We start from the raw sequence: 25,070 nt of genomic DNA, 5'->3' as shown, positions 1-25,070 counted from the left end.
AATTAGTGAGCAACCTCGAAAATGAGGTTACAGTGGTGAAATAAGAGAAGCGCAAAATAAAAAAACAACAACAATAAAGGCTTCTCTGTGCAGCTCTAAATGAACAGTCTCTAGAAACTGTATACATGAGTTTAGGTGAAATAATTAAAGCGCAATAGAGTGCAACCTACTCAAACAAATATACCAGTGGTACTAATATTGGTGCTCAAGTGATAAGTGAACAAAACACTCACATATGTTGTACAGGAGGGTATCTGGTCACGTATGTCTTTCTCTTAAAGAATACATAAAGAGAACATAGCGTGATACAGTTTATTACACATAAATAGGGTGGGAAAAAGGCACACTCACATTTTCCCAATCTCAAAATCGCAATGAGTGCTATATGGACACACTCACGCCTCTCTGGGTTCTCTGAAATTCACCGGAGTGGAGAGCCCTTTTGTAGTACAGCCATGCGCCTCTAGCTCGGATCCTCCAATCCTCGTGGTTAATGGCGTTGTCGTTCGCACGCTGCAGGTACGGTGGCTCACGGGGGACAGGGCTCTTCCTTGCCGGCTACGGGATCCTCAGAGCGTCAAAAAACCCTACGCGTTTCGCCTTCTGTGCCTTAACGGCTTCCATTCACAACCCCTGAGGAAGCCGTTAAGACACAGAAGGCGAAACGCATAGGGTTTTTGATCCCCTGAGGATCCCGTAGCCGGCGAGGGAGAGCCCTGTCACCTGTGAACCACCGTACCTGCAGCGTGCGCAGATGCGGAAGTGCAAACGATGGCGCCATTAACCACGAGGATTGGAGGTGCTGGGCTTTACAACAAAAGGACTCTCCACTCCAGTGGATTTTGGAGAACCCAGAGAGGCGTGAGTGTGCCCATATAGCACTCATTGCGATTTTGAGATTGGGAAAATGTGAGTGTGCCTTTTTCCCATCCTATTTATGCATGTGTAATAAACTGTATCACGCTATGTTCTCTTTATGCATTCTTTAAGAGAAAGCCATACAGTACGTGACCAGATACCCTCCTGTACAACATATGCGAGTGATTTGTTCACCTTGAGCACCAATGTTAGTACCACTGGTATATTTGTTTGAGTAGGTTGCACTCTATTGCGCTTTAATTATTTAACCGAAAATGAGGTTAACCTCTTCAAATAATCAACATCGGATAACAGACTGTCCTTTATACATCACTGGTAACTTTCAATGTTTTACACGAGGGAGAATTTTACGGTCAAGTAAATCATTGGTATTATAGGAAAGGGGTTTTTGTCACTATTTGTATTTAACCTATTGTATCCTAATTGTGTTTAGTATGTAATACAATACAATTCATGGATTTTCAGATTAAGGAGGTTATTCGTTAACTATGATGGAGTCAATCAGGCAATATTCAACTGAAACTCCAATTGGCTTCAATATGTTTTACTGTGCGCTATCGCAGTTTAATGGATAAACCATGTAGTAAAATTATGTGATAATGGTATATATTTTTTATATATGCCATTTTGCGTTGGCCAGACACATGCTAGGTCTAATCTGACTGTAATCTTGTCATTTTAAAATATGTTTGTCAGATAGATAAGATGGATAAAATCTAAAACCAAAGAATGGAATAGTATATTGAAAGGCTAGAGATGTGTGTGTGTTCTGTCCTATTTTTTATGCTTGAGTATTTTTTCTGTCCTGATGTGTCTCCTGTGACTCTCTTTATGCCCCTTCTGTCTCCTGTCACTGTCTGTCTGTCTCTTCCCCCTCTGTCTCCTTAAACTGTCTGTCTCTTCCCCCTCTGTCTCCTGTGATTCTATGCCCCTCTGACTCCTGTAACGGTCTGTCTGTCTCTTCCCCCTCTGTCTCCTCTGATTCTATGTCCCTCTGACTCTGTAATGGTCTGTATGTCTGTCTGTCTCTTCCCCCTCTGACTCCTGTAATGGTCTGTCAGCTGTCTGTCTCTTCCCCCTCTGACTCCTGTAACGGTCTGTCTGTCTGTCTCTTCCCCCTGTCTCCTGTGATGCTCTGCCCCCTAGCTGTCCTGTTGTGGGGGTGCCTCACAACTGGGCAGTAATTAGGGGTGCCGAGAAAAAAAAGATTGAAAACCACTGGACTAGATAATGTTCATACAAACTGCCTGGTGCTTAGAATCATTATATTTTCTGTATGCCCTGGCACAGCACTTCTCTCTCATTATCAATTATGCTCCTTTTTTTAACCATGACTGCTGACTAATCCTGTCTCTGCCAAGATCTGCCCCTTTTGTTGTTGGTATATGGGCACCAGGGGAGTTGTTGGGGCCAGAGGACTGAATTTCCAAATGTTTTCCTGGATGTCAAATCAAGTTAGCAACCATCTTTTTTGTAATAGGACAAGACCAAATAGATATAATTTGCACCATTCCTCCAAAATAATTTCCATTTGCAACGTTACATCTGAACTGACAGGCTTTTTCAATGTAATACATTGTCTAACGTTAAGTGGCTCTGAACCACTGAAAGTCTTCATAACAATGAGAGGCACACCATAATGAATAAGTATGTTGCGAAATCATAATGCGTTTGGTTTATTATTCTCTTCTTACTAATACTGCAAAAATGTTCATAACAGGCAACATATCTGCCATTTATTTTCCAGCTTAACAACACAACAGCCCAGGGGTGAAATTCTCCCAAATGAAGTACAGATGCTGTATTGAGCCTCAGCTACTGTGTTATAGGAGTCAGGCTGATTGTTATTCTGTGTTCCTTGCTGTTACTTGCTAATGATATGAAGTCTGATAAATGATCATTCTATGTAATTTTCCCTAATTGTTCTTGTTATTATATGCATTTTGATCTTTCCAGAATATGTTTATTACAAAAGAACCGCAACAGCTTTATGAATGTTGATATGGCTTGTAAAGGTTACAGCATTACTGCGAGATTAATTTACTGTCGTTTTTTTCTAAAGTCAGTACAAATCTGTTATATGTTAAAAAAATAAATATAACCAAATTGATATTGTAATATAAAACATACACAATTACACGTGCGTCGTTTTCTTACACGGCAACCGTTCTGAACAAGGTTGTCTTTTGCTTTGTGGATTTGATTTTATTCTCTTCTATGGATTCTATCATTTTTTTAGCATGCCTAATAATTCTGTTATATTTGTTATTACTACGGTACTATGGTTTAGGGCTTGAAAGAGTATAGTTGGTACAATAGGTAGTACTAAATGTTAACATCTCTACCGCTTATTCCTAATGAGACTTTTATTGAGCAAGATCTTGGCTCATAGTGAACTGCACAATCATGCAGAACTTTGAAAGAGTTAGAGCACTTGGCATGATTTTAATGTTATAATTTGCTTTGCAGCGACTTTTACTTGTGCAAAGTGTTTTTCCTAATATTTTATTACTATAGGAACGGGATGCTTCAATGCAGATGTAATTTGTGTGAATTTTATCTGTAATTTCATTGTATTAGCCAAAAAAAAAAAAAAAAAAAAGGCTAATTATCTTTTACAGTCATGCAACTCAGAGATAAAAGACTCCATTATACTTAGGGTCCCTTCTTACCATATCTCTACCTCCCCTTCTTCGTAGTATGAGCACAATATATAATATGATATGATATGAGTGGTAATAAACTTGACTCTATTGTTGCTGATTTGATTTGCAATGCATCGCCAGCCCCTCTGGCAGTGAAGGATTAATGAGAGAGGCTGGGATTAGGGTTGGGCGATAAACCGATATATCACGATAACAAGCTCCCGGTGTGCTGGAATGGGAGATTACCTGTTATCGCGATATTTCAGGATGTCGGTGCAGTGAGAGCAGCTTTGAAGCTGCCACTGTCTCTCTCCCCAAGTCCCCCTCCCTGCTTCTGAATTCTGCTTCTGAGGGAGGGGTAGGAGCTTCGGGCAGCATGAGAGAGAAAGTATGTGAGAGCAGCAGGTGGTGTGATTGGTGTGATAGGTTCTGTAGAAAGTCCTTACTTTCCTTTTGTTTACCCCTCCACCCTTTACTCATGGGGCACTTAACCTCTCCATATCTCCCTGTCAGGGACCCTTAACCCCTTCCTCTATCACTCCGGGGACTCTTAACCCTTCCCCCTCTTGCCCCTGGGGCACGTAATCCTTTCCCCCTACCCTCAACATGGGATCCGTAACCCCTTCCTCTCTCCGCCCCCGGGACCCTTAACCTGCCCCTTCCATGCCTCAACTTCCCCCTTTGTCACCTACACTGCTTCGATCACTCTCCCCCTTTATGAAAATGTTAAAAATGTATTAAAACAGATTTTTTGACAATTCTTGATTTAATATATAATATTTTATTTATAATATAATATTTAATATATAATATTTTATTTATAAGTGAAAAAGTGCTGTTAAATGGAGAGAGTATCTTGAGTGTGAATGATGGGATGAGGGGATGATGCATGAAGGGGATGCTAGGGTGATGGGAGCAGTCAGTGTAGGTGAGGAAAGGGCTTGGGAACAAAAGGTCTCTATTGTAGCAAATCTAAAGAAAATGTATTTATTTTGAAAACACTTTTTATTTAGATTTACTGGAACATTTTCAGGCTTTTTTTTAAACAAATTTATCGTGATATATATCGTGATCGCGATAAAATTTGTAATTTCGTTATCATGGGGAAAATGTTGATATCGCCCAACCCTAGCTGGGATATGGTAATGGGAGGGTATCAGCAAGAATCACAATTAAATATCATCATATTAACTGTAAAGTATCCCCCACCTCCTCAGCTTTCAGCAATAATATCCCTATTTTTTGAGGATATTTTAGCATTTGGGTTGTAATAATAAAACGCACTGGGGCTTAGGTAAGCACATATTACGTAGGTAATTTAAGTATGCCAGGGTGTATTTTAAGTGTATTGGTACAGTATGATGATTGGCACCATCTCTATTCAATATATTGCATCTGTATTCCATGTGAAGGGGAAGACTTTAGCCCCATTAATTTGAATGGACTTAGACTCGTCCTCAGTAAAGGGAAATCAACGTCACAGCATATTGCACAGGGACCAATATGTGCAGTACTTACTTGTATTAATATTGCTTAATCTATGTGTATTTTATTTAGCAAGCACTGAGTACATATTCAGCACAATATAGGAATAATAATAATTTAACATTGAACTATTTGGTGAATCATAACTATGAACTGATGTCACATTAACATGGACAGTGTGATGTTTAATGAGTGAGATATATACTTAAAGTGACAAAATAATATTAGATTTGTTTTTAGCATAGTGAAATTTAGAAAATTGAGTGACCTTGGATATTGGGGTAAATTATAGTGTATCTGAAAAGGATATAATTACTGCTGAAGGTCACAAACATCTTTAGCATATTCACGAACATTAGATTATCTCAGTTTTCCTGCCGTTCATTCTATGCATTTTGTTGTACATCTCCTTTGTGCTACTGTACATTGAGATGCCTCCTAAAAAGCGACAGTAAACAAACCCCCTGTGTTGTCGCTGACGGCCGTGCAATTATCAAATGCCACGGATATCTGTAAGCGCTTCTGTGCAGGAATTCATTTTGCTAATGTGCAACTTTATGTTTGATGCTTTTTTTAAATCAATTCTAATTAAACACCCAATCTGCTTTGCAAAGTGCCAAGTACACGATTGGTGCTATATAAATAAATATATGCATACATCGAATAACAGTGTTACCAAGTATAGAATACTGCAGCCAATTAGACATCTGGCACCAAGAAAGCTCCAATATTTAGGTTATAGTGTAGTAGTAGGAGTACAGTAAGTACTGTACCTGCATTGAGGTGATGTTCAGAGGCCTATCAATTATAATCCAAGTAACAGTCTCATAGCAAGGTGGGGTAGTCATAGAGCCCTGATAAGTCAAAAATCCAAAGGTTTCTGGATACAAGTCTTCAATGCAGAGATCCTGCAGTAAATTGGCTTCATCTGTAGGAATAGATGTACTGTAAGTTAACTTTAGGGCACTCAAGCAAAATATCTCTTTAGCAAACACACAGTCTTCCCTCTTATGCCGTGTCATTCATTTACCGATAACTTCTAGTTTAAGCAAGGACTCCCAAGTTGTTTATTACTTTTGGTTATAAAGCAGGGGTGCGCAAACTGCGGGGGCGGGAGATTTTTCTGGGGGGTCGCGGCGGTTGCAGAGGCAATGAAATGCCGGGGGATCACGTGTGGCTTCTGCAACTCTATACTTACCAAGATTTCAGACGCTCTGTGATGCGTCGACATGGCAACGCAGTGTCAAATGATGCCGCAGTGTTATGTGACGAGACGTCACATGACCCCACAGCGTCATTTGATGCAGCTCTAAGGTAGGCAGGGGTGGCGCGAGCAGCAAAAGTTTATAGAGTACCAACACAAGTAGCAAATGTCTGTGTGTTATGGATATTGAAAACCACTGTTTATTGTTGCATATTTAAGTATCAATTTGCAGGAAAAAGGACTCACTGCTTGTAAATGAAAATGATAGATTTACTCCAGACCAGCCATATTTACTAAAAAGACACCTCGATAACACACATTATGTGCTGGAAGACAACTTGTGGCCACATCCAAGTGAATGCACCACAAAGGGACATACTGTATTTACCAAGCAGTGTTACTACATAAGACAAGCTCTGTGCCAGAAGACACCGTACAGCCCATTTATTTGTATCTGCTGTAAGAAGTCACATTAACTAAGCTGAAAGATGTCTTGGATGTATGGAATAGCCCCGTAATGCTGGCTCTGATCACTTATGGGAGACAAACAACATGTCTTTCGCATGCCTCCTGTCTATCATTAAAATAAAACTGCAATATAATAGTCTGTTGCAACTGAAGAGGAAAATGGTCCATATTCTAATTAAAGTTCACATTTTAAGAGGTACAGGGATGGTGTTTTAATAAATGTCCTTGTTACATTTCTAAAGGAGACACTTGCTAAACAGCACTTATTGATGCCCTTTAATGGGACACTAACGTCGTTTAGTGATTTACTTCCTAAATCTCTTCTATCCTCACCAACCCTACCCATAACGCCTGTATTTCCACCCCACGAAACCTTTTCCTTTTGCTTATTTTCTTTTTGTTGGTAGCAGTCATGATGTATCATTACTGCATGTAGGATGCAAATTATGATAATATAGCAAATACTTTCCGAACAAAGGGAGCTTTGCATCCTGGCAAAGTCTACAAAGCATGGAAATCCATAGTAACCAATGAATCTGCCTCTGGGGGAAGCCACAGAGCCACCATTGTTATCTATGGGAATATCCTGAACCGCAGTGGAAGGCCCTGATTTGTAGTTTATACCAGTTATGGGATTAATGTTCAAGTGGCTCTTGGGGAGTATACTGTATAATGGTTCACTGGCAATAGTTGCTATAAATCATACTCAATGATAGAAAGTCCACCACATTTAATTTTTTACTGTATCGCAAGCTTTTCCTGCAACTACCGTAACAATAGCAAGTCCCAATCTCCACTTTCATGCACTAAAGCTTTTGTGCAGTTCTACTACTGATCCAAAGGAGAAGTTAAATCTGGGGTTCCTGACAATGCTCGTGCATTCAATATAGCTTTATTATAGCATATTTAAAGCTCTGTTAATGCTGTATTCTTGCTCAGCATCTCAATTTCCTTTTCAAGCAAAAAATGCCATATTATACTGTACTGGATTGCTTTGTTGCAGCCCCTTGTATAGCTTAACCATTGTGTTCTTCTACAGTATCATACTCCTGTGCACATCGGTAGCAGACCTTTCCAAGGATGTTGTTTAACAGAATTATATTATCAATCAGTTGTATGATCAGGTCAAATTTTCACTGGAAACTTGATAACATATCACACATTTCATTTTGATGATATTTCTGCTCCAGTGTCTGCAAGTTAAAAGGATATTGCTTTACCCCATGGGATTATCTCAATTCTTACTTCTAAAAGATATCCTTGTGAGGGTTTCTCTGTTCACCATCCTGTTGAGAAATGGATTGGAGTTATCCGCCACCTTCAAAGGAGAAGACCACAGAATTAGTGTTGATAATGCAATGAGAATAAAACATATATATTTTTACTTATTACCAGATGCATTCCGATGTAGAACGTCAGACCTGAGCTCATGCATGATTCATTATGTAAATGTGCAAAGACTAGTCAGTTATGTTTTATTTTGATAGCAGTGCTTTAATGTACTATGCAATATAACTGGAGAACCAGAAAATAAGGTGGGGGAGGGGATATTCCAAATATTTTATTGCTGAAGCAGTAGAAGTTTTCAGTATATTAACCTCTTGCATATAGTCTGGAGGCTATACAAGCTGAAGTTACAGACCTTTATTTTAACCTTACAATTTCAACGTGAAAACAGAACATGCCCTAAAATGTACTGTAACAAGTCTCCCTTGTGAGGAACTCATCGCCCTTTCCTGAACACAAGTGAGTAGAATTAATAAGCATAAACTAAAGTTGAAATTCTAACTAGAATATTAGAGTTGTAATAAAAGAATGGAAGAACGCACCCATGCAATGCTGCACATTTTGCCACTATGCTTTAGGAAGAATTAAAGATTATTATTATCATAGATTCAAAAGTATGCAAGGAATACTGCTTCAGTAAAAAACTAATTACAGTACAGTGCCTTGTACAAAGTAGGTAACTTTGGTGCACAGTAGTTAGCACTACTGAGAGGTGTTTCGTCCTGTAGTAATCTTATTCCAGGTATTTACCAGTACTCCAAATTGTCTTCCCTTACAGGTACAGTATATACAGGGCAACCAACAAGTGATTTCTTGATTTTAAATGTGAGCTTCATTGTCTTTTTTTTTTTTTAACCCTGCAGCCTTTAGTGGCAGCCAAAGGGTGTCCGCTGTTTGCTGCCATTCGCTGATGTTACAGCTGCTCAATCCGAAACACACCAACCTTCTTATCCCCCTGTACCATATGTTTCCTCGTATCCTTCATTATAGATTGTAAGCTCCTTGAGGCAGGGCCATTCTAACCTACTGTTACGATGTATGTCAATGTTTGCTATCTAATTGTTTATCGTCCTCCAACCCTATTTTACTGCGCTACAGAATATATTTGTTTGTTCTAATAAATAAATAATAATTATAACCCTTTAGCAAGGACAGGCTAACTATTTGACGTGAATACAGTATCTGTATGATATACTGATGGTCTTTATCTCCCAAGTAAAAGATTTGATGAAGAAATTTCTTGAAGCAAAGAGATATCCATACATTTTATTTCACGAAAATACAGAAACTCACATTCACAAACAAAGAGATTATGGCCAGGCCATTGGGGTTGCGGGAAGCTTCGCTGACATTACTGTACAAATCATGGTTATAATGAATCAGCTGTACCTGTAATAAGAGAGGGGTATTAGAGAAGGTCAGTAGCTAACAGAGAAGATAGAAAGTCAAGTGTCACAGTTACGGAGAGGCAAGATGGATAAGTAGGAAAGAGAGAGAATAGACATGGACAAGCACACATTAATAGCTACATGAACAAAAGACTGCAGGAAGCAGTGGAATTTGAAACGGCTCAACAAATTTAGGGACACAAAGGAGCTGAATAGTAAGTATATACATTGTTTTGCAGTGCCCATTCCTACAGTAGTGCACAGAGTTACAGTACATGCTTACTTCTTTAACCCAGGCTGTGCTAAAAAACCTGAGTAATACGGCAGGCATAAGCTTATATAGGGGTCCATGTTGAAACGAAGAAGAAGCAAAAAACTGACACACTGTGTGCTCATCTGCATGTCATTACCCAGAATCCCTGGCTGCAGCAGAAGCATTGTACTGTATGCTAAGGCCTCGGTCCCGCTGCGCTCGTTGGCGCGAGCGGCCACACGCGAGTTCCCCACCAGCAGGGGAATCCTCGCGAGCCGGTCCCCCCTGGCGGCACAGCACACTACACGCTGTGGCGCGTCAGCCGCTAGGGGACACAAGAAAATGGTGATGTCTAGCATTGACGCGTCACGTGGTGTGGCTGTGAGCCAATGGGGAGGGGAGACTTCGGGAGGAGGAGAGGCTTCGGGGAGCGGGGAGGAGTGTGGAGTGAAAGCAGCGTGCCTGTCTGTGTGTATGTCTGAGTGCGTGCGTGCCTGTCTGTGTGTGTATGTGTCTGAGTGCGTGAGTGCCTGTCTGTGTGTGTGTGTGTGTGTGTATGTGTGTGCCTGAGTGCGTGAGTGCCTGCCTCTGTCTGTGTGTGTGTGTGTATGAGTGCGTGAGTGCCTGCCTGTGTGTGCGCGCGCGTGTGTGTGTGTGTATGAGTGCGTGAGTGCCTGCCTGTGTGTGTGTGTGTGTGTGTATGTATGAGTGCCTGCGTGCGTGTGTGTTTTACTTACCATCAGCAGCTCCCTCCTGCAGCCCGTGGAGGGAGGGGGGGGGAGAGTAGCGGGTCCCTCCGCTCAAGCCACGCCCCCCCTCCCTGTCAATCCTCCCACTCCCGCCCACCTCCCGCTCCGGCTCCCGCTCCCTACAGACCGCACATCGCGGTCTGTGTAGTGTCAGCGCAACGCCTGTCTGCAGTGCGGGCGCGCTGACTCTGGGAGCGGGGCCTTAGCCTAAGAGATAATGGGAAAAGGCAGGCTTGCAGACCTGTCTGAGACATGTGAATGTGCTCACAAGGGGTATTTTTATTTTGAAGTACATGTTTAGGAATGCATTTTAGTCTTCACTAGTAATAAGTAAAGATGGGCGAATTTGTTTTTGCGGTTTTGGATCCGCCTCGGATTGGCTGGTTCTTTTGGTCTGTGGATTTCCGCGGATCAGTCTCAAAAAGGGCGATCCGCCTTTTTCAGTTTTTTTTATATCACTGACAATCCACATGGCGGATTAATAATCTGTGGTCGGATTTTGAAATCTGTGTGTGGATTTTTAACAATCGGTCAACGGATTGTGGATTCCCCGGAGTGGATTCTAAAAAATACGTTCGGATTGTATCCAATGGCGGTTTTGGTTCAATCCGTATGTATTCAAACTGGGCCAGTCCATCAACAGATTTTATACCACGAAACGGATTTTGAATGGAAAGCCTGGGAAATTCTGTGAAACGGATTTTGACAGTTCCGCCCATCCCTAGTAATAAACCACATAGAAGAATGCTAGCTAGAGACTACATTTTTAAGTGCCTCTCTATATTACATATTTGGGAACAGTGCATATTTTTAGGTGAAATGTCATTAGCTGGGAAATATTAGGAAAATATTAGGTCTGACTGTCCCCAAGACTAACTAATTGGTTATTCAAACCAAAGCAGGAACGAAACCTTGCCGAAGCACAATTTAGAATAGTGTGTATGCTAGCTTGAACTTATTCACAGCATTGTCGCTGCCTCAACCAACGTGGAAGGCATTCACGTATTATGTTTATGGCTGTGGCATGCGCAGAAAGTAACAAGTTGTACAAACAATGTGTCACTTTTAAAGCTTTACACTCTTCTGCCCCTCCTTACATCTCAGCCCTAATTTCACGTTATGCACCAGCCCGACTCTTGCGTTCTTCTCAAGGATGTCTTCTTTCTACCCCCTTTGTATCTAATGCCATCTCCCGCCTTAAACCTTTTTCACTTTCTGCCCTGCACCTCTGGAATGCCCTTCCCCTCAATACCTGACTAGCACCCTCTCTATCCACCTTTAAGACCCACCTTAAGACATTTGCTTAAAGAAGCATATGAATAGCACTGGATAATCCTGGACACATGATACATAAAGCTTGGCCCCCTGCAGACGCACTTACTAGAATTCCCTCCTACTGCCTCTATATGTTCCCCTACCTACCAATTAGATTGTAAGCTCCTCAGAGAAGGGACTCCTCTTCCTTAATGTTACTTTTATGTCTGAAGCACTTATTCCCATGACCTGTTATTTATATTATTTGTTATTTATATGATTACAGCATGTATTACTACTGTGAAGCGCTATGTACATTTATGGCGCTATATAAATAAAGACATACAATAAACAATTGGACAAACTTATATCAATAGGCGCCACTGTCATTTTAGCCAATCACATATAACTTGGTTCTTTTACTTTAACAACAAACACTACATAGACAATCGACCATTGAGATTGTTAAGCTTTGAAATATATGTGTGCTTGTATGTATAGCACGTGGTGGGCGTCGGAACGCTGACCCTACCAGTAACGATATTTAGGCAAGCAATTAACAATTGCTCTCAATTGTGCTTTATCACAAGCAACAGTTTTTATATACCTAGCTGATACCTATTTAGGGATTTGTACCAACTTGGGATTTAGCACTGAGTGTTCTCCCAGGATTGGAAGACCTTGACTCAATTCCATTTAGTCAAGTGTACAACGAGACAGGCAAAACTTCACCAGCTTACTAGCTCATCTGCCTAATTGCTCTTTACATCCCTTGTTTATTTTTCTCTTAGGGGAGTTTGGGGTGACCTAAACTATATACCACCAACTGCACATCTACACTTATACATATAGTTTATTTAGCCCCTAGCCCTGACTCTTCTTACTACCTGATATCGGGGCACTTAGGATCATACTACATGTCATTTGTTACCATCACTTTTGGTAGTTGGGGTTCCCTCTCCCTCGACTTACACTCCTTATCAAGGGGCTAAAGCCAAACTGAGTATCAGCCTATTTGCGTCTATTTTATTAGTTTATGCGTGTTTGTCCAACAAAATTGTATCCACATTCCCTATTAAAGGTTATATTTTAGTTAATTCACCTATACACAGGATTTAGAGTGCTGTTCTCAGGGGCCCTTTTCCCTTGCTTCGGCAAGGTTTCATTCCAATATTATTATACGCTCCTAGCACCTTATCCGCCATGTGACTATAGCAACATCCATTCCCCTCTTCCTCCACCCTCCACATATACTCCAACCAAAGCAGGTAACTCTTAGTCTTGCGGTTTGAAGGGTAATGCTGCACTCTGCAAGGGAAAAAATGATATAAATACCGGTGCTCCTGGTTCAGGAATCTCTGCTAGGTACTCCCAATATCATGTATGAAAGGAAAAAACCTGGGCACTGCGGATTTCTGCATAGAAAATTTATTTGCCAATAGTTGGCTAATAAATTTTCTATGCAGAAATCCGCAGTGCCCAGGTTTTTTCCTTTCATATAACTCTCAGTCTTGGACATAAAAGGATTTGACCTCTGCTCAGCTTGAATGTCTCTGAGGGGTGCAAACAGGGATAGAATATATAGAAAAACAGAGAAAAAGAGTGCCTGTTCTAAATGCACTCTACCTCCATAGTGCTAGGAATATAATTATAAACTGGAAATCCAACTCTCAGTCTTACCTCAGCAGCCAAGGACTCCTTGTTCATGAGGTGTTCTGAGCCAATCCCATTTTCACTCCCGAAATGCAACCTCACCTCTTCAAGGCGATGGTTATACAAAAGGGGACCCCCAGAAATGTTTACCGGCTGCTGCATGTCCAAACGAAAGGAGACATGGCGCCCTGTGTTGAACATTGTTCCACTGACCTAGAATTAAGTTATAGGGTTACACTGGAAATGTTAAAAGATAAATACAATGTATTACTAAGTAATAATTAATATATTTACGCACCATTTAATAACAAGATGTACAACATCCCTACAACGTTTACATTTACTTCTCGTCTCTGTTTTTTTTTAAAATTAAACTGCAGTAGTGGAGATCAGGCTCTATGACACAGAAACTTTTATTTGGTTCAAGGGTAGTTTACATGCGATTGTGCTCTGATTAGCACTATTGTAGTTTGTGAGATTGTGAAGAGGTTAACTCCCTCACTGTTCCAGGCATAGAAGACCACACCCTAGCTCCAGGTCTGCTAGGGTGTTCCAATGAACTCCTGTTTGGAAAGGGAGTTTAAATGACAGGCAGCAGACTCCCTGCCAGGGTTCCATAACATGCAAGTGAACGGATTGCCAGAGGGCGTGCCTTGGAATAGCTGGGACTCTCATCCAGCACCAAAGCCAGAAGAGGCTCCGGGAACCCTTTATCAGAGCTAAGTGAATCACAGTGTATGTGTCTAGCAACACATTGATAAAAGTGTAGGCTTCTGAGAACATTATTTCCATGCTCACAATATTTACTACAGTATGTCTCGGTGCACTGGCTGTTTCTATATACTGTATTATCAACTGTTCCATTTATTTGTAAGTTTCCACATGCTTGTACTGTGAATTGCTGTTTGCCACTACAACAGATTACAGTGATAATAATAAGAATGTAACTTGTGGCACCAAATCTAACATACACAAGGAAAAAAGATATGAGAAAATCTGCTTTATATTAAAGACAGAGCAGGTGTTAAACTGAAACTCATAAAGTCACTTTTCTATAGTGTAATAAATAAGGAAAATGTAAAAGATTTAGAGAAGGCATTGAGATTGCCCCCAATGCTTTGCAGACCTCTCTGACACCAAAGCTATTGGAATTTATGGTCAGAAACCACTATTTTAAATGATTGTGATGTTCTTGAGTAGAGTTAATTCTTGTATATAAGGTAGGAAAGTCACTAGGTTTTTGTTGAAATTAAAATCGGTGTTGATGACCCTTGTGGAAGTTAAGGAACAGCTCTCCAAATCAAATCCAATGCAGAGGGATATTCTTTACTGCTTCACATTTTTCAAGTTTTTGACAGTGTAGGAGGTATCGGTTCTATTTCTAAAGTCTGACATTATCGATCATTAATGGTACTTCCATTCAATGGCCTTTAACAATCAATAAAGGCTATCACGCTTTAGTGATTATACCAGTTTTCAAATGCAAATTTCAAAGGACACAGAATATAATGTTTCACTACCAGTCAGAGCTGAAATATAGCTACATATTTAAAAAAAAACATGATATGAATTGCTAATAATATTCACTATATGTCACTAATATATCACAATAATAAATAATAATATGTCACTATAATATATCTTGCATAAAACTAGTAGTGCTAAATATGCTCACAAATTTCCTATTGCAGTTTTAATAAACGTGATCATCATTGTTTACTCATTTCCCTTTTCCATAAAAACCCCACACGTTGCCTTCCCATTCACTTATATCAATTTACTGTACCTTCTTTTCATTCATGCTCAGCCTGAGCGGAGGTAGGAAGGGATCGAAGATAATTTGGCTGGTGTTAATGTTAATGGGAGACTGTCGCTTGCCAATTGTGCACAGGTTCCAAGCAGAGTTCACCAGACCCCAAAATGCAGGACCTAAAGAAGGCACAAATCATTGCTTCTAATGTAGTTGGATGAGTAATATAATATATTGATGATCTACATGTATTGATACATCATTTGATGATACAGAATGGGTTAAATAGTGAGTATGAGAAGCTAAAAAAAATATTTTATTGAAATGGCTAACAATATGATGCACTTGCTACATAAATGAACATGAACAATTTTTTTTAAAATAACTCAGTTTCACATTTTTCAGTTTATCTTCACATTGCTGTTAGTTGAGTGTTTTGACTTAAAGCAGCAATCCCCCTACCTAACTCTGAATGAGACCCAGGTGTTTCCCGGAGCTGTAACCACATTATTTTTCGCTTCAGGATCCTCCAACTCCTAGTTTCGGAGCTACTTTCTGGTAAAGATAGCGGTGTTACCTCCAGTTTTTTTAATGTCCCGTGACACGTGAGATGATAGGAAATGGATCGCATTGGGGCTTCTTATTGGCCCACGTGACATGGGAGATTTAAACCGCCAGTTTGTTTTCCCTGGAAGGGACTGAAACACGCTTACCTTCACCAGTAAGTATGTCAAGTACCTGAGTCCCAGGAGTTGAAAAGAGTATGTCCCTGAATCCCATCCTGTAAAATAAAGAGGTGGGAATATATATATATATTTAAATGGCAGCTGTGATTGCTGCTTTAAAATGTGTAGAACAGATGTTTTGAAAGCTCTGTGCACTATAATTTCATCTATGCAGGACTCTCATGTTGGTCCACAAAATGTACTCTAAGCTAAGGGAGCCAGCACTCAATATATTTGCAGTCTCTAAAGTACAATTATCCTCAGTGACCTGCCTTAAATACCTGGGCATATGGCTGAATCCCAAGCTAACATATGATGTGCATACTGATAAACCGACATCTAAAACCTATTTTAAAAAAACTTGGCTAGAAGATACATTGTTAATACCAATTGTAAACTCTGGGGACACTGTGTATGGTACAACTTCACAGACTATTATTATTATTATCCTTTATTTGTATGTGCCAACATATTCCACAGCGCGGTACAATGGGGGTACAGAGTGACATCAATTATAAAAAACAATGACATACAAATAAGAACAGACAAGCGCAAACAGATATAGAAGGTAATGAGGGCCCTGCTCCTGAGAGTCCTTACACTCAAAAGACTATCCTCAGTGAACACTACACATGATGTGTTATTCTGTTATGTAACTACAGCCCTCATTATGATATACAGTATATGTTGCTTATGACTTCATCTTGCACTATGATGGCTACTCCTAAAGTCCAAATGTAATGTTATTTTTTCCTGTTTCATCTTCAAGAATGATCTGCATTACTTAACTAGTTACGGGGGCTGGGATACCATTGGGGCCTCGCGACTTTAAGGGGCACACTGCAGAGTATAAGGTAGCAGGACTTTTTCAGGCGCAGCGCTGCCCCTAAGGTGTCTAGATACCTATATTTCTTACTACCCTAGGGTGGTTAGGAATAACTGAGGGCGAACTAGGTAGTCAGTCAGGTCATCAAACCCAAGGACTGCCAAACCCATTGGATGGACAGGATTTACAAGGAGTCTGCGAGTAGAGGGGACTTGATAGTAAGGGACTGCCCTGATTCATGCACAGGTGTACGACTCCACCTTGTAGCCCCCCAATTCGCCTAAGGACGGAGCCCCTGGTTTGCCAAACCTGGGACTGGAATTTGAAGGCGAAAATTGAAGGTGCTTGGATTTTATTCATTGAAGCCTTTTTATATAATTTGGATGTTTGTTTTTCATTCCTTCCTTGCGCCACCCTGCTCAATTGAAAGATGTATGTATGCAAGTCTTTATTTATATAGTGCCATAAATATACATAGCGCTTCACAGTAGTAATACATGTGACAATCATATGAATAACAAATAACTACAAATAACAGATCGTGGAAATAAGTGCTTCAGACATAAAAGTAACATTGTGGAAGAGGACTCCCTGCTCCGAAGAGCTTACAATCTAATTGGTAGGGAGAACGTACAGAGACAGTAGGAGGGCATTCTGGTAAGTGCGTCTGCATGGGGCCAAGCTTTATGTATCATGTATAGTATTAGCCACGGTGCTACTCATATGCTTCTTTAAGCAAGTGTGTCTTAAGGTGGGTCTTAAAAGTGGATAGAGATGGTGCTAGTCAGGTATTGACGGGAAGGGGATTCCAGAGGTGTGGGGCAGTTAGTGAGAAAGGTTTAAGGTGGGAGAGGGCATTAGATACAAAGGGGGTAAAGAGAAGGCATCCTTGAGCAGAACGCAAGAGTCGGGATAGTGCATAGCGAGAAATTAGGGCGGAGATGTAAGGAGGAGCAGAAGAGTGTAAAGCTTTAAAAGTGAGGAGGAGAATTGAGTGTGAGATGCGGGATTTGATTGGAAGCCGGGAGAGTGATTTCAGCAGGGGAGACACTGGGACAGATTTAGGAAAGAGAAGAGTGATTCTGGCAGCAGCGTTAAGGATAGATTGTAGGGGAGACAGGTGAGAGGCAGGAAGGTTGGACAGCAGGAGGTTACAGTAATCGAGACGGGGAAGAATGAGGGCCTGAATCAACGTTTTAACAGTCGAGTAACAGAGGAAGGGGTGTATCTTTGTAATATTGCGGAGGAAAAGAGACAGGTTTTAGATACGTTTTGAATGTGAGGGGAGAATGTGAGAGAGGAGTCGAGTGTGACCCCTAGACAGCGTGCTTGGGCAAATGGGTGAATGATGGTACTGTACTTCCAACAGTAATGTGGAAGGAGGTAGTAGGTTTGGGAGGAAGTATAAGGAGCTCTGTTTTTGACATGTTTAAGTCGGTGGATGATATCGCAGAGAGACATTCAGAAACTTTGGTCTGTACAGCAGGTGTAAGGTCAGGGGTTGAGAAGTAAATTTGTGTGTTGTCAGCATAGAGGTGATATTTAAACTCAAGAGATGTGATTAGGTCACCTAGAGAAAGTGTGTACAGAGAAAAGAGAAGGAGGTCCCAGGACAGAGCCCTGGATACCCCCACAGAGAGATCGATAGAGGAGGAGGAGGTGTCAGCAAAAGAGACACTGAAAGTACGATGGGAGAGGTAGGAGGAGATCCAGGATAGAGCTTTGTTACGAATACCAAGAATATGGAGAATGTGAAGGAGAAGAGGATGGTCCACGGTGTCAAATGCTGCAGAGAGGTCGAGCAATATGAGCAGAGTGTAATGACCTCTGTCTTTGGCAGCATGGAGGTCGTCGGTTATTTTAGTGAGGGCTGTTTCAGTAGAGTGAGCAGTGCGGAAGCCAGATTGTAGAGGGTCTAGGAGAGAATAGGTGTTGAGAAATGGAGCAACCAGAGACTACAAGACGCTCAAGGAGTTTAGAGGCAAAAGGCAGGAGGGAGACAGGTCGATAGTTAGAAAGACAGGTAGGGTCAAGCTTGCTTTTTTTGAGTAATGGTATGACTGTTGCATGTTTGAAGGAGGAAGGAAAGGTACCCGAGTAGAGGTAAGAGTTAAAAATCTGTGTGAGCGTAGGGATTATAGTAGGAGCAAGAGGTTTTAGGAGATGGGTGGGAATGGGATCAAGAGGGCAAGTGATAGAGGGAGAAGAGGAAATCAGCAGTGACACATCCCCCTCCGAGGCAGTGGAAAAAGGGTCAAGGAAGGCAGCAGGAGAGCGGTGTGGGATGGGAGGAGGAAACAGAGGGGATGATAAAGGTGCAGGTGGTCTGGCCTGTGACCCCACCTAATTTTCCTTGTCAAGGCTACACACAAAAATAATTGTTTTCAAGTATGTCATGTTTCTGTATTGTATCCCATATCATACTTGAAGATAAGAGTTATATCTCAAAATACATTTTCTCATTAAATAGAAATAAGTCATTTGTAATAACTGCTATAAATTGCAGAGTAAAAGACATAATGTGTGGGTGCTCCGGTAATTAGGAAATATATATTTTTATTTGATTTGTTATTGTAGGGATACATGCTGAGGTTAAGACAGGAGACTTACTTTGGAAAAATAACATTCAGCCACTTCCCCCTTCCTGTCTTTTAAACCCTTGCTACACTCAGCTGTGCTTGTTAGTAGTCCTGCCTCCCGCCAGGCAGGGATTAACCATTACCTTGCCTATACCCAACAGCTCTAGCAACTGTAACACCGGTAAAACAGCAATATTATTGAGTGAAACATTTGCGAGACCATATAAAATCCATTCACACCAACAAATCATCAGAATTATTAGAATTCCTTTGATTTGAAGGTGTGCAGAAACATTGAGTCTTCTATGTTTGACTTAATAATTGAATACATGTAAGTTTTTTGTTTGCTCAATATTGCTGCACAACGACTTTCTAGGGCTATTCAATAAAGTTAAATAGTGCCAATGAGTGGAATAGGCAGCAGAACCAAAACGGTGCCGAAGCACTTTAATGAATGATGTCCTTTTTTTTGTTGCTTTGTATCAATTTAAGCATAATGGGCTTTATTTACTTGCGGTGCAAAGACGTAGGACATCTTTCACCAAATTCACTTGAATGGACCTTAAGGTGCTTTACAGATTAGCACCGTTTAGTAAATATGGCCTTTGACACTTTTTATGAACCAGCTAGACTGCTATATCAGTGATGGGATTAATCCAAAAAAGTTGTGTAAAAAAACAATCATAGCATAGCAGCAAAATAATGCTCCATGGCATTATTATAGTTTACCTGATACTGTACATGTTCTTCATAAAAGTATTACAAGGGGGGACAGCGTCCGAGGGGCTTAGGTAACATACCAAATGCAGAATCTGAGATACTTTGTAGCCATTTATATAAATATATGCAAACATTTCGCATGAGATCGCGAACCATGCAAAATTGGCCCTTTTTTATAAGTGGAAAAAAAAATGTCCCTCGGCACCGGTTTGCAGACGATACGCCATGCATTAAGCCAATGTGCGCCAATGTGCGCCAATGTGCGCCAATGTGCATTGAAATTACATTTAATATGCTAATTTGATCAATTCTCAGATTTTTCCTAAAATTGATAGATTTGCTTAATGCTGAGACTACAAATAGGAGACGCTACTTTTCTCCCACTGTCTGGCAATGTTTTGCTGAAAGCTTACTAATTTGGCAACATTTTCAGCCCTTTCAGACTCGGTGAAACGTTTTAGAGGGAGTCAAATTTGTGGGGGGGAGGGAGGAGAAAAACGCTTAGCACTTTGGGAATGCATTTTAAGACACATCTCTTTACATCATCCCCTTATGTCTTCCGCTGCTAAGTGTAATGCTGTAGCCTGGCACAAAGGTGGGAAATAGCCATACACTGTCAAATACTGGTCTTACCGCCTGCAAATTGTTTCCCGTATGCTTTGCTTTAGGCAATTATATCTTACAATTGAACAAATCATTTCACCTTACACATAAGCAGCTCCATACTGACAATTGTCAAATTGACAAGCCTCGTTTACACATTACTGGAAGAAGTTCTGAAACCACTAGGCAAAACACTATAAGTAATTATAAGCCTAAAAAGATGTCAGAGAAATGTCCCTGTAGTTGAGACAACTTGGTATAGATTTCAGATTTGTACCATTAGAGGATGACGCTGGATCGTGTAAAAAGATGGATGGCACCAATTGATGGGTGGCGGGCTCATGCAGTCAGATCACTTTCCATCTAGAGAAACCAATCATGTCTAATGTCCTAATCAATAACAGTTTAATGCCTTAATCTTCAACAGGAGATGCTATTTTGAGAGCTCCCATGAGTTAGAGGGCAGACAAGAGGATAGATAAGGTCTGGTGAGATGTTCTGAGGCGCTAATTCTTTTGTAGGGCCCTGATTCTACAAGCGAAGAATGTAAAATATTCATGGACGGAAAATATAAATGTAATATTGCAATGTAATATTGAGACAAAACGTTTGTAATCGTGTTTGTGATGGAGTGAAAAAGATATGATACTGAGAAACACTGAATCTCTGAGGCTTTAGACACATGTATTTGTTCATTTTTTTCAGAGCCTATGGCAAAACAGGAGCCTGTAAGTCTATCTCTGAAAACAACACTGCCAGCTCATAATAACAAGCTTCCTGTGGTACTGGGACAGTTAAACTGCTGCTGGATTCCAGTTTGGAACCTGACTACAGTATCCTCAAGCTCTGTCTGACTGGCTGTGATTTTAATAGCGGATTATTCTCTTAACACACAGTAGATGAGGTTGAAAAAAGACATACGTCTATCAAGTTCAACCTGTATCACTTTCAATCTCAGTGGAGCTACGTGCAGTGCATATTTTCTGTCCCTATCAAACCAAAGAATATTTAAGGTGGTTTCACACACAACAAAAAAAAGAGTGAGAGAAAGTACTCTTACAAATAATAACAATCACTGCTTTTATTTTTATTTTTTTGTCTCCTTTTAGTAATCCTATATAATGCAGTTTCTTGAAGGACTAAAGAAAACCGATGACAGAGGCATATTGGTGATTTTTTTGTTTTTAGAAGACCAAGAATCTTTGGTTTCAATTTCTTTTCAAAACATGTTACAGTAACCAAATGTTAGAGATTATCAAGACAATCCAATCTAATCTTCTTTGTGATAAAACTGTTTGCAGGTCTTGCAACCAACAGCTCATTTTCATGTCATTTACACGTATTTGTATAGTTCTTTGTAAAGTTATAACATCATTCATTAGCCAAATAGAGACAACTATAAAATACTATATATTATGTAACGGTATTTCTGGCCCGGCCTGACCCACCCAATCTCACATTGGCCCCTGTGGTCTAACCGGACCCCATTACAGTGTGAATATGCCTGATGGTGCACCTGCTGGCTACAGGACTCCTGAGTCTCCCGCATGATGGTGTGTGGGGAGGACCCGTCAGACAGGCAGCTGAGGTAGTGTGCTGAGTCTCACCTAGTTCCAGTGCAGCGCCTCCACCTCACCAGGGTCCCTGAGTCCGCAAGGGGATGATCCTGGCGAGGAACTCCTCCGTGGTGCTCCTCTCTGTACACTCATTCCAGATAGATACACGAGAGGGTTTCTGGCTGAACTCATCTTTATTGACACGGCAGGGCAGCTGCCCTCCACAAGGAGTATCTTCAGCCGCTCATCTCGCCCGTGCTCCCTTTAGTTAGGTATGTCACCTAGATCAGGGATTCACTTATTCCCGCAGGAATCACTGTCCTGTGCCAGGTCCCTGGACACAGCCTCCCATGGAGTTACTATAACATAACTGACACTCTGATAGAACTTGAACTCCTTCCTCAGCTCTGACAAGAGCTGGAACTCCTTTCTCAGCAGAACAACTAACTTTAGAACACAGTGCTGTGCCTTATGTAAGCTTCTGAGGCTGACACACCTCTGACATCACTAACCATGGAGTCAGAGCATGTGACCAGTCCCAGCCATACACAGAGCACCCCACCAGGGTGTGAGGGGAAACCTCCATAATTACTGCTGGCATGCCCACACTTACCAGGCCTTACTGCCAACAGGAGAGATGACTGTAGGCATTTTACATGACCGCTACATTCTCCCCCTGGTGAATCCCATCGTCCTCGCTGGGACCTAAATTTGTATACCTCTTTCCAGGAAGCACTGTAACGGAAAACATAATTAACATCACACAAATTTCCTCATAATACAGTACACATGAATACAGTCATCCGCCAAGCCCGCCCCGACCAGCAGCCACAGACCCGCGTGATGCGTTAGTACCCCCTAAAAATAGTGATCTGGATCAGGTTTTCTCACTTCCCTGTTACCCATATCCAGGACCGTAACATAATAATGCCTAGGTGATCCTCTCTCTGGCACATAGGTCACCCTATGTTTGTGAACATTTCTCCCTATGCTCCACACTCGCATCAGGGTGTCTATCCTTTCTTCCGCCTTCTTACCTACAATGTCGCTCCCCCTATTGACTAAATACAGCTCTATAGTCTCTTGGAGCCACTTTTCCCTATTGTCCTCAATTTCATCCATCAGGGGCTCCGGAACATAGGGATACTCCAACCCATGGGATTTTTTATATTTGGCTATTATAGCCCTCTCCGCCCTACTGACCCTGGTCAGATCAGCATTACCTGCCCTCCCAGGTAACACCCATGATAGGGGCTCATCAGAATCGACTGGATCTGACAGTGTGTCGGGACCCATGGGCGCTATGTCCCTACGCTCCAGCTGGAACCACCTCTTCTGTAGTTCCCTGTCCCTCTGCTCGGGTGTAAACTCTCCCTCTTTCCACCAGAAATCTACCACGTCCTCCCGCCGGATGAGGAACCGAGTACGGTCCATCCATGCGGAGTACCCCTCAAATAGTGGAGCCCACCACCGGGTCTCCTTAAAGGGATTAGGCCCTAGTTCCCGGTCGTCGTCAAATGAAAATACCCCTGACGACCTCGTGGATCGCGAGTTGAACCACCTCGAGGACCCCGGAGCCTTTACTGCCGGTTGGGGTGCTGTATCCGCCACCCTCAATTCTCCCCCTCCCCGTGAATCACCTTCCGTAGCTCCACTGAGCTGCCTCTCCCCAGTCCGTTTTTCCTCCCCCCCCAAAGGTATGTCCACAAGTTCCAAGCTGGGCGGTGAACCCGGTGACCGTGGGATAGGGGTAGGGGCATTAGCTAGGGCATGGGGTTGGGTATAGGGGCATGGGACGGGACCCCACGGGGTTACGACCCGCTCCTGGCTGTCCGTAGACTGGTCCAAGGATGATGTCTCACCCTCCTCAGTCCTGAGATCGTCTCTCCGATTTCTGGGCAATACGAGCGGTCGGGGACCTTCCCCCAATCGCCGAAGCGTCGCTGCTTCCCCTTCCTGGGTTCCGCCGTCGCCACCGGAAGTGACGTCCTCCCCGGAACCGGAAGCGTCGCCATCTCGCGTTGGACCCCCATGCGGGATCTCTTCTTCCACGACGACATCCGGTTGCTCCGCCGTCGCCACCGGAAGTGATGCCGTCCCTCCACGTGCGCCTGAGGCCTGGCGCGGCCCTTCCAGCTCTATGCCGTCTGCTGCAACCAGGTAAGTAATAGCGCTGCTTGGCTTACCCGTCCGCAGGGGTGTAGGCGTCTCTCTCCCATCTCCGCCATGTCCTGGGATGGCGGGACTCCGTCGGTCGGATCGCCGATCTGCGGGGGACGTCCGGTCACTCACCCCACGGGGCGTCGTTCTCCCCGTCTGTCTTTTCCGCTCCGTGCTTGCTACCGCCAGCTCACGGAGATCCTCATCAGAGTAGTCCCCTCGCCCCGACCTAGGGGTCTCGGGGCGGGGTGAAAGTCTCTTTGCCCCTGTCGCGGGGTTTAATCCAGCCGCCTCAATGGCCAGTGACCCAGCCGACTTGACCGGCTCCAGTCCCCTGTCTCCGGGACTCGCGCGGTTGATCCACAGCGCGCCCGGGGACTCAGCAGAGCGCCGTGTCACATCCACCGGGGGGTCAGCAGGCTGTATTGGGACGAACGTGGGCATAGGCCACAGATACAAAGTCCCGCAATGAGGGCAACGTGCCATCGTATTCACAGTACCTCCGGGCAGCCCACATTGTAGGCAGAGCCCGACTACCGTCTCTGTATTGGCCACCCTCACCACCAGCACCCCGCCGGGCACTGAGTAGGGCTGGGTGGAGACCATAGTGCCCACAGTGGAGGAGCAAGCCATTCTTTGTACAGGAGTCACTTCCTGTACAGGTCTCTCCTTCTCTGTGGTTCCTCGCAACTGACTGGTGGAAGTTGCTGGATCCGCCACTCCCTGCTTCGGCTCCTCCCTTCTCTGACAGAGTTGGAACCCGCCCCCAGGGGTTGCAATAATGGGCGGGTCCCACAGGGGAATATCATGCCCCTTAATTAAGGCCGCACCTCTCTCAGTCCTGGTGGGCGCGGTCTGCGTTTTCGCGCCAGTCTCCTCCCCAGAG

General features: G+C 42.5%; 1 protein-coding gene across 2 annotated transcripts in view; it reads right to left on the bottom strand.

Moving 5' to 3' along the window:
* Window positions 1–25,070, bottom strand: part of CA11 (carbonic anhydrase 11) — a 159,375-nt gene that overhangs the window by 8,334 nt on the left and 125,971 nt on the right. For both annotated transcript variants that reach the window (XM_075605316.1, XM_075605317.1), the window contains exons 3-7: window positions 15,052–15,194; window positions 13,293–13,478; window positions 9,262–9,357; window positions 7,927–7,999; window positions 5,783–5,937 (exon numbers count right to left, since the gene is read on the bottom strand). In XM_075605316.1, coding sequence (XP_075461431.1) covers window positions 5,783–5,937; window positions 7,927–7,999; window positions 9,262–9,357; window positions 13,293–13,478; window positions 15,052–15,194 — 653 coding nt within the window. The remainder of the gene's footprint in view (window positions 1–5,782; window positions 5,938–7,926; window positions 8,000–9,261; window positions 9,358–13,292; window positions 13,479–15,051; window positions 15,195–25,070) is intronic.

This window comes from Ascaphus truei, chromosome 6, assembly GCF_040206685.1.
Source record: "Ascaphus truei isolate aAscTru1 chromosome 6, aAscTru1.hap1, whole genome shotgun sequence".
Taxonomy (NCBI): Eukaryota; Metazoa; Chordata; class Amphibia; order Anura; family Ascaphidae; genus Ascaphus; species Ascaphus truei.
The sequence above is the reverse complement of the archived record's forward strand: the minus strand, read 5'-3'. Positions and strand labels throughout refer to the sequence as shown.